The 15,193-nt window shown below is 39.0% G+C and overlaps 2 protein-coding genes and 2 non-coding genes across 6 annotated transcripts in view; 2 read left to right on the top strand and 2 right to left on the bottom strand.

The window, feature by feature from the left end:
• Positions 1-3,775, top strand: part of tbc-17 — a gene marked incomplete at both ends in the record, with an annotated part of 31,155 nt that extends 27,380 nt beyond the window's left edge. Inside the window, 3 exons of one of the 3 annotated variants that reach the window (NM_001027263.7) lie at positions 25-191; positions 1,792-1,931; positions 3,242-3,692. In NM_001027263.7, coding sequence (NP_001022434.2) covers positions 25-191; positions 1,792-1,931; positions 3,242-3,354 — 420 coding nt within the window. Of the gene's footprint in view, positions 1-24; positions 192-1,791; positions 1,932-3,241 lie in introns of all 3 variants that reach the window. The other 2 variants (NM_001027264.8, NM_001267427.5) reach the window with 2 other exon arrangements.
• Positions 3,776-5,171: 1,396 nt separating this feature from the next.
• snrp-200 (U5 small nuclear ribonucleoprotein 200 kDa helicase) lies at positions 5,172-15,119 on the bottom strand. Its single transcript, NM_001381632.2, has 12 exons — positions 14,646-15,119; positions 13,774-14,596; positions 12,518-13,655; positions 12,052-12,459; positions 10,814-11,989; positions 10,311-10,700; positions 8,859-9,168; positions 8,040-8,450; positions 7,679-7,839; positions 6,650-6,878; positions 5,832-6,594; positions 5,172-5,705 (listed from the first exon to the last, which is right to left on the bottom strand). The coding sequence occupies exons 1-12, from the start codon at positions 15,082-15,084 to the stop codon at positions 5,516-5,518; spliced, it is 6,438 nt and encodes a 2,145-aa protein (NP_001366952.1). The 5' UTR covers positions 15,085-15,119; the 3' UTR covers positions 5,172-5,515.
• Y46G5A.45 lies at positions 6,962-7,032 on the top strand. Its single transcript, NR_051807.1, has one exon. It is a non-coding gene; the product is annotated as an Unclassified non-coding RNA Y46G5A.45 (non-coding RNA).
• Y46G5A.t1 lies at positions 6,965-7,035 on the bottom strand. The gene has a single exon. It is a non-coding gene; the product is annotated as a tRNA-Arg (tRNA).
• Positions 15,120-15,193: the final 74 nt, after the last annotated feature.

Below are 15,193 nucleotides of genomic sequence, written 5' to 3' on the forward strand. Positions count from 1 at the left end.
TTAAAAAAAATTAAAAATTTTCAGATCCCAACTCGCCGAGCACCTAACGGTTCCCCGGCAGCAGCAGCACCTACAGACGCCTACAACAACTCCAAAAACGGAGCCCTTCCGCCGTCCGGTTCGAGTAAGCGAGACTTTGTTCAGTCTTCCAACACTCCCACCACAACCACCCACTCATCAAGTTCCCATCGGTACGTACCTGTGTGTCTCTGCTAAAAATCTAATCTTAAGCTTTGTGTCATGTGTGTGTGAATTAACTAAAGCTTGGAAATTTCTGTGTTAAAACTAGAAAATTTGGTTTAAAAATACTCAAAACACTCTGAAATTCAAAAATTCCACTAAAAAAACTTTTAAAAATCGAGAAAAATCCAAAAAAAATTCCAACTTTTCTGCCGACCAATCAGCGATTTGCTCCGCCCACTTTTCAACCAATCAGCGCTTCCCAACTCTGCCCCCACTCCTCCTGATTGGTCGAAAAATGGGCGGAGCGGTTAGCTGATTGGTTTGATGGTTTTTATGCATTTTGGAGGGAAATCAAAGGGAGAAATGTGGAAAAAGTGGAATTTTTAGTTTTTCTGCATTTTTTTGCGGAATTTTCGATTTTTTTGGGTATTTTCACAAATTTGACCTGGATTTGCTAAATTAATTAACTAAAGCTTGGAAACTTCTGTGTTAAAACTAGAAAATTTTGTTAAAAATACTCTGAAATTCAAAAATTCCACTAAAAAAACGTTTAAAAATCGAGAGAAATCCAAAAAAAAAATCAAGAAAAATTCTTTCTTTTTTTCGGTTTTTTGTGCAATTTCTGATTTTTGGGGCATTTTAACAAATTTGACATGGATTTATTAAATTAACTAAAGCTTGAAAAATTCTGTGTTAAAACTAGAAAATTTGGTTCAAAAATACTCAAAACAGTCGGAAATTCAAAAATTCCACTAAGAAAACTTTTAAAAATCGAGAAAAAACAAAGAAAAATTCCAACTTTTCTACCGACCAATCAGCGATTCGCTCCGCTCATTTTTCAACCAATTAGCGCTTCCCAACTCCGCCCCCACTTCTTCTGATTGGTCAAAAAATGGGCGGAGCAAATCGCTGATTGGTCGCGCGGTTCTTATTCATTTTGGAGGGGATTTAAACAGGAAAACTTGGAAAAATGTGGAATTTTCGATTTTTTGGGTGTTTTTAACACATTTGACATGGTTTTTTTAACCTAAAATTGGATTTTTTTTTGTGCGCTGTGTGAAATTGTTGTTGTCTAAATGAAAAAAAGAGATATTCCACAAAAAAAATGCTGAAAAATCGATAAAAATCAACAAAAAAAATTCAACTTTTCTGCCGACCAATCAGCGATTTGCTCCTCCCACTTTTCAACCAATCAGCGTCTGATTGGTCGAAAAATGGACGGAGCGACTCGCTGCTTGGTTTGGCAGTTCTCATTCATTTTGGAGGGAATTCAAACAGGAAAACGTGGAAAAAGGTGGAATTTTTTAGTTTTTCTGGTTTTTTTGCAGAATTTTTGGTATTTTAACAAATTTGACATGGATTTTTTCGAATTTTATGTGCTCTGTGTGAAATTTTTGTTGACTAAATCTTGAAATATCGGAAAAAATTAATTTAATTTTTTTTGTAAAAAAATTTCAAAATTAAATAAAATTAAAAATTGTGTAAAAAAGTGTAAAAATGCATACATTTAAATGCCGAACGTTTCAAAAAAATTATTCGTAAAAAAAAATATTTTTAAAATTAAAATTTTTTTTTGAAACTCTCAAAACTTCAAAAAAACTTTTGCAGGTATCAGCATTCGAATTCATCTCGTGGAGGCACCCCGCTGGCACAACGACTCCGAGACGAACGCAGCGGACAAGTGGTCCTACTCAGCCGAGCCAGTGACTCGGAGCCCGACGTTGGCTCACCGATGACTAATACAAGAGGTAGGGAAAAAATTTGGAAAAAATTTGAAAATTTAACAACATTTTTTGCAATGAAATGGAGCCTAGAATCACTGAAAATTGAAAATTTATTTTTAAAAAAATTTTTAATCATTTTAGACAAGTTTCAAAATTGTGATTTTCTGCCATAAATTGCCCATTTTTTGCCACTTTTCATAATTTTTTATGGGTTTCACCTAGATTTTCTGAATTCAACATACAAAATATACTCGTTTTCAACAAATTTAGGCAACTTTTTATTTTTGCCCAATTTTTTTTCAGCCATCTGCCCTTTTTTTTGGGCAAAAAAAAACAATTTTCTGAAAATGTTTGAAACCGTTAAATTTTGAAAAAGGACAGTTCTTAGTGTTTTCAAAACAATTTTGAGTTCTCTAACTATAAAATTAACCATTTTAGACAAGTTTCGAAATTGTGAATTTTTGCAATAAATGACCCAATTTTGCCACTTTTTAAAAGTTTTTGATGGGTTAAACCTAGATTTTCCTTTGGGCAAAAAAAATTTGGGCAAAAAAATAAATTTTCTGAAAATGTACAAAACATATAGAAATAGAAAAAGGGCATCTTTTTAGTGTTTTTGAGTGAATTTCGAGTACTCTAACTACAAAATTGGCCATTTTAGAGAAGTTTCAAAAATGCCAATTTTTGGCACTTTTTTGCCATTTTTGCCACTTTTTTATAATTTTTGATGGGTTTCACCTAGATTTTCTGAATTTAACATACAAAATATATTCGTTTTCAACAAATTTAGGCAACTTTTTATTTTTGCCCAGTTTTTTTTCAACCTATCAATTTTTAGTCCTCTAACTATAAAATTAACCATTTTAGAGGAGTTTCAAAGTTGTGCTTTTTTGCCATAAATTGGCCATTTTTGCCACTTTTTAATAATTTTTGATGGGTTAAACCTAGATTTTCTTAATTCAGCATATATGAATTACCCGTTTTCAGCAAATTAAGGCAATTTTTTATTTTTGCCCAAAATTTTTTGGCCATCTAATGACTGTCCTTTTTTGGGCAAAAAAAATAATTTTTCTGAAAATGTACAAAACCATTAGACATTGGAAAAGGGCATTTTTTCATCAATTGGAGATCAATTTTGAGTCCTCTAACTACAAAATGAACAATTTTGGAGAAGTTTCAAATTGTGAATTTTGGCCATAAAATGCCCAATTTTTGCCACTTTTTCATAGTTTTTGGTTGGGAATTGGAAAATTGGATATTTATATTTTTTCTAATAAAACCTAGCTAGGAATCACTGAAAATCTGAAAATATCTCAATTTTTCAAATTTTTCAGACTCCGACTGGAATGGCTCTGCCGCCCACATCTCGACGGCTACTTCGAGAATCACGCATTCTGGAAATCACATCACCAGAATCGATTTGGACGGTGACGTGTCGGTTATCTGAAATTATTTCCCTAAAATTCCCCAATTTTTTTTTGTGCTAAAAATCTAAACAATTATCATCATTATTATTGTTTTTTTCTTCTGTAAATGACTTTTACGAGTATAGTTTCTTCTTCTGCGTCTTCTTATTTTAATGCATAATTGTCTGTGTCTCTCTTTCTCGCTTTTTCTCCACCATTTTGTGATAGAATTTTTGTCAACCACCAAATTATTCTTTAAATTATTGATTTTTTTATTCAATTTAATTCCCGCTCGAATTCACTGTTGGCTCGACGGAAATATTTTTAGGAACCTATTCCGCTTTTTTTTTCTTATCACATGATAAATTATTTATTTCTTAACTTTTTTAAACGCATTTGTTTTATAAAACAACGTTTTATAAAAACCGCTACATTCTAAAAAATAAACAATTTCGTAGTGTTTTTGAGTGAATTTTGAGTCCTCTAACTATAAAATTAACCATTTTAGAGGAGTTTCAAAGTTCTGCTTTTTTGCCATAAATTGGCCGATTTTTGCCACTTTATAATAGTTTTTGATGGATTAAACCTAGATTTTCTTAATTCAGCATACATGAATTAGCCGTTTTCAACAAATTTAGACAACTTTTTATTTTTGCCCATTTCGATTTTTCAGCCATGCCATTCATTCTTTGGCAAAAAAAATAATTTTTCGGAAAACGGTCGAAAAAGTGAATAGATTATTCACTGAACTACATGTTTAAAAATAAAAGAGAATAGATATGTCAAAAATCAAATTTCTACGATTTTTTTGAAATTTTCGAAAAAAAATCTGTTTTTTCAGAGTTGGCTCTGAGACAATAAACACTTAGAAATAATTACCAGCATTATATTTTCGAGTCCTTTATTCACTGAAACACATGTTTAAATAAAAAAGAGAGAATAGATATGTCAAAAATCGAATTTCTACTAACTTTTTGAAATTTTCGAAAAAAAATCTGTTTTTTCAGAGATGGCTCTGAGACAATAAACACTTAGAAATAATTACCAGCATTATATTTTTGAGTCCTTTATTCACTGAACTAGCCATAAATTTTATTTTTATTTTTGCCCAAATTTTTTTTGGTCATCTAATGACTGTCCTTTTTTTTTCATTTTGGCAAAAAAAAGTTTTTCTGAAATCGTTCGAAACCATCAAAGACTGAAAAGGGGCATTTTTGAATGTTTACTGATCAATTTTGAGTCCTCTAACTATAAAATTAACCATTTTAGAGGAGTTTCAAAGTTGTGCTTTTTTGCCATAAATTGGCCATTTTTGCCACTTTTTAATAGTTTTTGATGGATTAAACCTAGATTTTCTTAATTCAGCATACATGAATTAGCCGTTTTCAACAAATTTAGACAACTTTTTGTTTTTGCCCATTTCGATTTTTCATCCATCTGTACTTTTTTTGGACAAAAAAATAATTTTCTGAAAATGTACCAAACGTATAGAAATAGAGAAGGACAATTTTTTAGGGTTCGGAGATCAATTTTGAGTCCTCTAACTATAAAATTAACAATTTTAGAGAAATTTCAAAATTGTGAATTTTGGCCATAAAATGCCCAATTTTTGCCACTTTTTCATAGTTTTTGGTTGGGAATTGGAAAATTGGATATTTATATTTTTCTAATGAAACGGAACATAGAATCACTGAAAATTGCTTAATTTTTCAATTTTTGCATATTCCGACTGGAATGGCTCCGCCGCCCATATCTCAACGGCTACTTCGAGAGGATTTCACTGTTGACTCGACGAAAATTTTTTAGGAACCTATTCCGCTTTTTTTTCCAAATTCCCTAGAAAATGTCCCTTATCACATGATAAATTATTTATTTCTTAATTTTTTAAACGCGTTTGTTTTATAAAACAACGAGGAGGAGGGGTAAATCTCGCTTTACAACAACCAGATAATGTTAAATTTTCAACAAAAGGAAAAAAGGTAAATGGAAAAAATTGAATAATTTAACAAAAACAAACAAATGGGAGTTTTAGGGAGGGGAAGATCATAGTGTTTTTGAATGAGAAATATTTAGATTTTAAAAATTTTTTAAGGGAAAACCAAAAATTGATAAGAAAATGGGTGTGATTTTGAGAGTTGAAAAGAATAATAATAATAATACAAATAAAATAAAAATGACCAGGGAGTGGGTGACGGCGGCGGCTTAATCCTCTTCCTTCTCGTGCTTTCGCTTGCGATTGCTGCGTCCCGGCTCCTCAACCTTGAAGGCGACGTCGAATTCCTGATCCGCGCCGAGGTACGAGTCCGAGATGAAGAAGAGCTTGAATTTGTGGTGCCCGGGTCGTGGAGCGGCAAAGTCCAACTGAACCGACGACTTTTCGTTGATCACAAGTCTGAAAGTTGAGATTTTTAATTTTGAAATTATAAATTTGTTAAAATTATAATTTATAAATTTATAAAAATAACTCGAAAACCAAAAATTCGAATTTTCTCCAATATTTCAGAAAACTCTCCCATACCTTTTAATAGTCAACAATGCATTGGATTCGGAATCTCCAATAACCAACCACCATCCCTCTTCCTTTCGTTTCTGCGGGAACAATGGTGCGACGACGGGCGGTGCGAGTCCATCAATATCATTGTCTCGTTCCAGTGAAACAGCCAACATCAGATTATCGTTGCTCGTCACCACGTCGTTCTCAAGCTCTGTGGCCACCTCAATCGATGGATAATGATTGCAGAATCGTGCCACATCGGCCAGCTCGGCTCCCTCCATTTGCAGAATATCCGATCGATCGTCGTTTTCCAGCTCGAGAAGCTCAAAGACAGATGTGACCTCTTTAGCTTTTGCTCGTTCGAGAAGAGCCGCCGAACAATGCGGTAACTGCTTCAAGTACGGCTCATTCGAGTACATCGCCTGTGTGAGCATCTGTGAGAGCTCCATCGCGTGAATCGCCGGCGACAACCATCCATTCGAAGAGAGCACGTCGACGCAAGCCTGAACGAGTCGGCACGCGCGGAGCACAATGAGCTCCGTGTCCTTGTTGAGCTCGGCGGTCAGTTTGACACGTGACAAATGAGCATGAATGAGCAAGTTGACTTTGACGTGGGGATCCGTGAACTTTTGATTCTTAAGCTGTCCTGGAAGGCGTTCGGCGAGCTGTCGAAGAATCACATCCTCCTTGTGACGCATCGGAACATTTCCGAATTCACTGGATGCTGAGATGATCTCGATGAGAGCGCGTGTCTTGGTTTTCTCCTTCAGTGACATTGAGAAGAGCTCTGAAATTGAATTAATGAAATTTTCTTTCAAAATATTTCAGAAAAAAAAACTAACCAATCGTCTGATAACTGATATAATAGTACGAGGCAATCATTCCCAAATTCAACGAGACCGTGTCCATCTCATCCTTCACCGCAATACATTTACTATTCTCCAAGTCTTTAAGCGTAAGCTCGACGAGCTCCGAAAGAGCATCCGAGAGATGACGATGTGTGGTTCCTTGAAGATTGTAGTAGTTCGGATTTTGTGTCATTCGGCGGTAGAGAAGTGTCCATGTTAGGTACTGAAAAAAAAAGAATTTTATGGACTTTCTCAAAGTAATTACTTTAAAAAATTTTGAAATAAAATATTTTTTGCAAAAAACTAATAGCTCGCGGAGGGACTTGAACCCCCATTCCCGGTTCCGGAGTCCGGTGCCTTATCCATTAGGCCACGCGAGCACAACAATTAGCCATTGCTAACAGGAATATAGTCAACAAATTGTAAACAATTGGTTGTTTACAACCAGTAAACAACAACAAAATCAACAAGTCATCACGATTCCAGGGGACTGGAATAGCGGAGAAGTCGAAACCGCGGTTTTTTGGCGGGTCTCGACAAGATTTTACACTTTTTTTTTGAGGCATCACGTTTTCAAGATCTGTTCAAAAACAAGATCTACATTTTGAAGATCAACAAAAAAAATATTTACGTTTCCAGGATCTGGCACTGTGCCAACTGCGGTTTTTTTTTCGATAAAAAACGAAACAACGATGCTCCGATGTTACACGTCGCGTGTTGTTAAGCGTATCTTCTAAAAGAAAATTTCATAATATATTTTTCTGATCGCTAAACAACACGCGACGCGTAACATCGGAGCATCGTTGTTTCGTTTTTTATCGAAAAAAACCGCAGTTGGCACGGTGCCAGATCCTGGAAAAGTAGATCTTCAAAATGTAGATCTTGTTTTTGAACAGATCTTGAAAACGTGGTGCCTCAACGAGTCATCACGATTCCAGGGAACTAGGATAGCGGGTAAGTCGAAACGCCGGATTTTTTGAGCGGGTCTCGACACGATTTTCCATATTTTTTTTTCTTGCTTACATCAATGGCGTCTTGCTTATTCTCGATAGTCTTCGTGACGATTTCAGCGTTGAAGTGATCGTGTAGGCAATGATCCAAATGAGATTCGACGGGCAGCGGATCGCACAGGAACTTCTTGTAGTACGCCCGTTTCGACGTCTGGCACATTACCACGCATTTGGCTGAAAATTAGGCATTTTTATTGAAAAGTGGAAGTTTTTAGATACAAATTTGATTTTGAAACGTTTTTTAAATAAATTTAGGAACGAAAAATAGTGTTTTTTGTGATTTTTTTTTAACTAAAAACGTGCATCATGTTGAAAAAATTGATTTTTTTTTTCAATTTTCAGCTATTTCCATCCAATTTCAGCTCAAAACTCACCGTCTGAATCCAAAATCGGCCGATTCGCAAGTCCAACCATATGAAGCATATCAGCAATCGGATAATCCTCATAAACATGATATTTTCCATTGTAGAACTGCGTATCCATCACCACCACCAGATATGCGCTCATCTCGATTTGATAGCACATTCCACGTGGCACAACGCACACCTGAATGGCGTTACTCTCGAAGAGCTGCTGTACAATGTGTACATCTTTCGGCGCGGTGCCCTCGTGCAGGAAACCGACTCCACAGGAAACTGATTCACGGAGCGATTCGTCTTCAATATCCGCCAGCAGCGCCTGGAATGTGTCGTCGTGCTCGGCGAGCCGGAGGAATCGTTTCGGCGCTCCGTCGGCCAACGCCATTGTGAGAAGAGCTACTGCGACTGGGCGGGTTTGACGACGCACTGAAATTTTGGGAATTTTTATTGAGATTTGCAAAAAGAGATTTTGCAGAAGAAACAAGGGTGTTCGTTTTTCGATTTTTTTAGAAAATCGAAAAATCAAAAAATCGAAAATGTTCTTTTATCGTTTTTTATTTTCAAAAAAATTTCGGATTTTTCTGATAAGCAAAATTAGATTTTTAAAAAATCATATTTTATGGTTAATTTTTCTGAATTTTTTTTTCGATTTTCACTGAAAAACATCGAAAAATCGAAAAATGCCACCCAAATCGAATTTCGGGGATTTTTACTAAAATTTGTGAAAAATTTGAAATTCTACAACTTCTGAGACTTGATTTTGCAGCAAATTATCGATAAAATCTGTTGAATCTGTCGAAATCCCTAGACTTTCCAAATTATCTAGATTTTTACCTGGAACAAAAACCAACGCTGGTTTCGGTTCCAACTTTCCGGCGTGTCTGCAAATCGCCTGATACACAGGACGCTCCATTGCAGCGAATCTCGACGCGTTGTGCGACAAATTGAACGATTTGATCTCCAAATCGAGCGGCACTGGACGAGTCGACGGCATGAAGTTAAAGGTTGCCGACGCGGAACATCCGAGCCACATTCCGAGATCACGAGCATTGGTGAGCGATGAGGAAAGAGCAACGACACGGACGGCAGATTCGAGTTGAGATGAAATGTAGCGAGTTCGAGAGCACACCACTTCGAACACCGCCTGGAAAAATGGAATTGAAATTTTTCAGGAAATTTTTTAAAATATATAAATTTAGACTTTTAAATGTTCACGGACTATTTAAAAAATTTCCGGTGGCTTTTAGACAAAAAATAGCCAAAAAAACTCCAAATTTCGTAAAAAGACGCTCGAAAAATGTATTTTTTAAAAAGAAATTAGGTATGACGGTCCAAAATGTTCGAAAAAAAAGCCTATTCCCAGCTAAAATTTCAAATTTTCGTAAAATTTGAGATTTCAACTGAAAATAGGTATTTTTTCCAAAACATTAAATTTTTTAGAGCGACTTTGGTAGGTTCGGGCCATTTTGGGTCTAAAATAGCAGTAAACCTTCAAATTTAAAATTTTTGGTGGTTTTTAGACAAAAAATAGCCAAAAAAGTTCAAATTTCGTAAAAAGACGCTCTAAAAATGTATTTTTAAAAAAGAAATTAGGTATGACGGTCCAAAATTTTGGAAAAAAGCCTATTTCCAGCTAAAATTTCAAATTTTCGTAAAATTTGAGATTCTAGCTGAAAATAGGTATTTTTTCCAAAACTTAAAAATTTTTTAGAGCGGCTTAATATGAAATTTGCCGGTTTTGGGTCTAAAATAGCAGTAAACCTTCAAATTTAATTTTTTTTCGATGATTAATTTAACAATGGCGGTTTTTGGACAAAAAACAGCCAAAAACTACTAAATTTCGCGATAAGAATTTCAAAAAAATTCAAAAATAGTTATGACGGTTCAAAATTCTGGAAAAAAACGTTATAACTTGCGGAACTAAGTTTCTATTCGATAATAACCCTTTAACATGCAATAAATTACCAAAATATGCATTAAAGGGGTATTATCGAATAAAAACTTAGTTCCACAAGTTAGAACGTTTTTTTTTAAGTTTTGAACCGTCATAACTATTTTTTGAATTTTTTTTGGAATTTCTTATCGCGAAATTTGGTAGTTTTTGGCTTTTTCAGGTCTAAAAACCACAAAGCTAATAATAAGCTAATAAAGGTATTTTTATCCAAAAACGTTAAATTTTTTAGTGCGTTTTATTATGAAATTTGGTAGTTTTTGGCTGTTTTGGGTTTAGAATAGCAGTAAACTTTTAAATTTAAATTTTTCAATACTCATCGAGCTTCTACTAACCCCATTGCTGGCACCAATCATGTGCAAGTCATCCGCAATGAACAACTTCACATTCTGCACACTTTTTCTCTGCTTCCAACGCCGCGAGATGTTATCCCATCGTTCTGGCGTCGAAATGATGAGCTGTCCGCGTTGAGCCAACTTCAAATCCATCGTTTGCTCGCCGGTGAGCAGCACAATCGTGTGTCCGATGGCCGGTTCGAGACGTCGCTTCCAGTCTGCGTAGACTTTTGTCGCCATATCCTCCATTGGTGTAATGTAGACTGCCTTGGCTTCTGGTGTATTCTCAAAGTGACGGAGAACGGCGAGCTCGGCGATTGCGGTTTTTCCGGAGCCATTTGGAGCACACACGATCACATTTTCGTTGGATTCGAAGACCGTGCGGAATACCTGAAAAATTGAAATGTTTTTCTGAAATTGGGTACTTTAATTATTAAAAAACTTGAAAAATAATTTGAAAAGTCGGAAAATTCTTATTTTTAAAGCAAAAATCGATTCCTTACCTGTGTCTGAATCGGATTGAACACCTTGAATCCACTTTCAGCAAAAACTGTCTGAAATTCCTTATTCGTAACTGCAGAAATTGGCAACGGCTGCAGATCGAGCAACTCTGTCGGTGGAGGGTACTTCTCAGGCAGAATCAAATGACGGAACGAGATTGGCAACACCGTCTCCGCGCCGATCCATCGATCCGACACGATCCGAACGTAGTAGAGTGGTGGCATCGGATCGAACATCGGCACAATCATCTTCACAACATGCTCATCCGAGCAGAACTTTTGCTTGAGCAGGAAGAACTCGTGATGAAGGATCTTCTCGCCATCGGTATCCTCAATGAAGATCCAGAAACCTTCGGCGCTTCCGTGCACCTTCTCATCCCACTTGAAGTCTGGCGTAATTGTCAGCTCGATTCTCATGGTGGTTCTTGTGATCGGCTGGATGAGAGTAGTCATCTCAAGCTTCGGAAACTGGCGAATGAACTTGAAGAGCGGCTTTCCCATCTTCGGCATCTTAATCAAATCTCCCAGCTGGTGTTGATCCAAGTCATACAGTCTATCGAACGAGTAGTTCTTCTTGTCAATCGATCGAACCACCTCGCTCGGGATCTTCTTGAACTGATGCAGCGGGTTCAACGATCCCCATTGCCGTTGTGTAACCATCTTGCAAAGAGTGAGCACCTTCTGAGCGAGCCCAGCCCAACCTCTCCATAGCACAATCTCGAAAAGAGCTCTGAAGAGTCGTCCGGCACTCTGAGCCACGAAGACCATATCCGCCTGAAGCGCGAATCCTTCGAGCTTCAACTGTGAGATATAGGCTTGAAGAAGGACATTCGTCTTCGCCGACGCTTCATCCAGGTTCTCCTTGATCGGAATCGGCGCGTGCTCTGCCATCTTCTGAAGTTCCAGCTTCTCCTCATCGCGAACCGACAGCAACTTGAATTCGGAGCTCATCGAGAAAATTCTGAAGAGATCGATATCCGAGCACGTCTCGACCAGCAGCTTGTTGTAGGTTTGCATCGACTCGTATGTGCAGTAGAAGTGAGAAGCGATGCGCCCGAGCTCGGTGGCCTGAATGATTCCGCTTCGCTTGTCATATTTGATGAGTCCGGCCTTGTCCAGAAGCACGCAAGCTGTGTGGATGAGATCGGCACGACGTTGTTCTAGAAGAGGATCGGCGCGCTGAAAATTGGAGAATTTTAGGGTTTTCTATGAAAAATGCTAAAATTTCAAGCTTAACCTACCGCTTGCTCATGTGTAATTCCATAAAGCGTCGGATTCTTCAACATTCTCACAAAAAGGAAAGTGTAACCCAACCAATTCGTCGCCTCCGACACACTACTGACAGTGCCGAGCACAACCTCAGCGTTGAGCATATCAGTGAGCCGTGAGACCATCTGCGACTCGACAGGAAGCTGTTGATTCATCAGCGAGAGATAATACTGGAGCTCCGAGTGATTTGTGATGAGAATTCCCTCTCCGCGATCATCGTACTGTGGACGTCCGGCTCTTCCGAGCATTTGCATGATGTCGAGTGCTCCGAGCTCTGTCCAACGTCCTTTTTCCGGGTTATAGATCTGAGTTCCCTTGATGATTACAGTATGAGCCGGCAGATTGACTCCCCAAGCGAGAGTTGCAGTCGAAAAGAGCACCTGAAAAATAATATTTTGAAGATTTGAAATATTTTCGGGAAATTTTCGATTCCCCTACCTGAATATGCCGATCAGCGAACAAATCCTCGACGAGTGTACGATCAACTCTGTTCATTCCAGCGTGATGAATAGCGAATCCATACGGCAAGAGGTCCTTCAAATCCAAATTCTTCGCCTGCTCGGCCTCGGTTCTCAGGATTTCTGTGCTCGCTGAGCCCTCACGCATGAACGCCGACAGCGTGTCCTTCTCGAGGCACGCGTCACGAATCGCTTTCGCGGTTTTCGCAGTTTCCTTTCGGGAATGCACAAAAACGAGGACTTGGCTCTTTCCGGCGTGCTCCATAATCTTGTCGTACACCACTTCGTTCATCGCCTGGAACCTCTTCAAAGCCTTCTTCTCAGTAACTCCAATATATTGTTGCTCGAGGGGAACTGGACGATAGCTGTTATCAAAGAAGTGCAAATGCTCAGGCTTCACTCGCAAGAACGTCGCCACATCTTGATAATTCGGAAGAGTTGCTGAAAGTCCGACCAGTCGGCACTCATCGTGATTCTGCTCCATTTGACGAATCGTTCTGACGACGATCGACTCCAACACCGGTCCACGATCATCGTGAAGCAGATGGATCTCATCAATGATCAACAGCCGAACCATCTGGTTATAGGCTCTCTCTCCGCCTTTTCGCGTCACCACATCATACTTTTCCGGCGTACAAACGATCACTTGTGTCGCCATGAACTGCTCTTTGCTCATTTGAGCATCTCCGGTCATTTCGCCGACAGTGATTCCGAATGGAGCAAGACGTTTTGAGAAGCTTCCAACCATCTCTTGAACCAGTGACTTCATCGGAGCAATGTAGACAATCTTGAACTCATCGAGCTTCACACTTCCATCCTCTGCCAAGTGGTTTCCGATTTCTTGGAGCATCGTGAGCAGCGCCACGTTCGTCTTTCCAGCTCCAGTTGGAGCACAGAGCAAGAGATGCTCTTTGGATCGAAGAGCTGAATCACAGAGTCGGGATTGGATCCTGTTCAGCGACTTGTAGCCGTCGAAAGCCGGTTGGGCCCATTTCGGGAGCTCTGAGACACTGACGAGCTTCTCTCCTTCAGCAAATGGTCGTGGTTTGAGGGCTGGTACGTGGATTTCTTCGTAGGACTTTTTCTGGCGGCGGTAGGATCCGTCGGGGAGCTCGCATCTGCAAAATTGAGAATTTTAGGGTTTTTTGGGAATGTGGACTTTTAAAGTGCATAATGAATCAAATTTCCTTAATTTTCTAATGGAAAATCGTACTTTTAAAATAAAATTGTATTTACCTTTTATTGCTCATCAAATGAGATCCTTGACTGAACGTGAGATCGTTTAGATCCAACATCTTGCGGCCCGCCTGCCACTGTCCCGCACTGATGGCTTCATTTGCTGCTGTGGCGGCCTTCTTCGACTTCTCCGCGTCTCGTTTCGACTTTTCCACCTGCACAACAGATCCCTCATCAGTCTCCTGAAGAAGTGCAAGAATCGGATGAAGCTCTGGACGAGATCGCATATCATCTTCGATTTGGAGACGCTCCTTCTCGTTCGCCTGACGCAAAAGTGTACAGTAGAGGATCATAAGACGATTCTGGCGAAGGCACTTGATGAACTCGAACTGATCGAAGCCTAACAGCAGGACAAGCTGATTCTCGGCGTCACGATCGTCGGCGGCGTTCTTGAGAATTCCGATGACTTCCGTTTGCTTCTGTTGGGCGATCAGAGGATCTTTGAAGTACTTGGCGAGCGATCTTTGGATCCAATGAGCGTCGATGTCACGTGGATGAAGAATTCCTCGTGCTTTTTGCTCATCTTCCGTCAAATGACCATCTCCTTTGAGTGTTGCCGTGTAATCTGTATCCACACCTTCTTCCTCTTCACTCTCCTCCTCACTATCACCTTTGATCTCATTAACCATCCCACCGTCATCTTCTTCCTCATCCGAGTCGAACTGCACATTTACACCCTCATTCTCGTAGATGTCTCCATCGCCTTCAGGCTTATTCTCCTCTTCGATCGAAAAATCGCTGATCTTCTTCGATAAGTTGATGAGAACTGCGATACGATCGTCGGTGAGCGGTCCCAGAAGAGCTTCCACTTCTTTCTTCTTCTCTGAAAAAAAAATATAAATTTTATTGAAAATCTTCGATTTTCACCTCACCTTTATCTCGGAATTTGTCGTTTTTCAGCGTGAGAAGCACCTCGTCAGCGGCTCCGCACAGAACCTCGCGTGGAACATCGCCAAGTGCGTCCAAAATGAAAGACAAAATCACTTCATAAGTCTGCTTCGTCTCCTGGGTTCTGGGCTTGTAGGCTCCCATGAGCTCATTATTGTCGACAAGGACATTCCGGCCGAACTGTTGTGCTTTCTCGTCGTCCTTCTTCTTTCTCTTCTTCTTCTGATCCTGCACCGGCGCTTTTCCCTTGATCGCCCGGTCACCCATCTTCATTTTGCGCATCTCCTTATCCGTGATCGGCAGCACCTCGCCAGTCGGCTCCTCTCTGCCACGCCGATCCGTCAGATTGTAGTCGACCGACAGAACCAAGTTGGAGTTCTGCCGGTACTCATACTGCTGGATTCGGGCTAGCTCGTCGGCCATTGTAGTTTGTAGTCAACTCGGGATAGTCGAATATCCTGCAAAAATCGTGGGATTAAGGTTAAAAAAATCAAAACAAGAAATAAAAATTGAGAGAAAATAGATAAAATCG

This window comes from Caenorhabditis elegans, chromosome II (assembly GCF_000002985.6).
Source record: "Caenorhabditis elegans chromosome II".
In the NCBI taxonomy this organism is placed as follows: Eukaryota; Metazoa; Nematoda; class Chromadorea; order Rhabditida; family Rhabditidae; genus Caenorhabditis; species Caenorhabditis elegans.

Bases quoted from the DNA above. Each gene is read 5' to 3' on its own strand.
- snrp-200 (NM_001381632.2), bottom strand. From the start codon at position 15,084: ATGGCCGACGAGCTAGCCCGAATCCAGCAGTATGAGTACCGGCAGAAC. The intron at 9,169-10,310 runs GTTAGTAGAAGC...CCATTTTTCCAG, and splicing joins TGATTGGTGCCAGCAATGGG to GCGGTGTTCGAAGTGGTGTG. The intron at 7,840-8,039 runs GTGAGTTTTGAG...CCTAATTTTCAG, and splicing joins GCCGATTTTGGATTCAGACG to CCAAATGCGTGGTAATGTGC.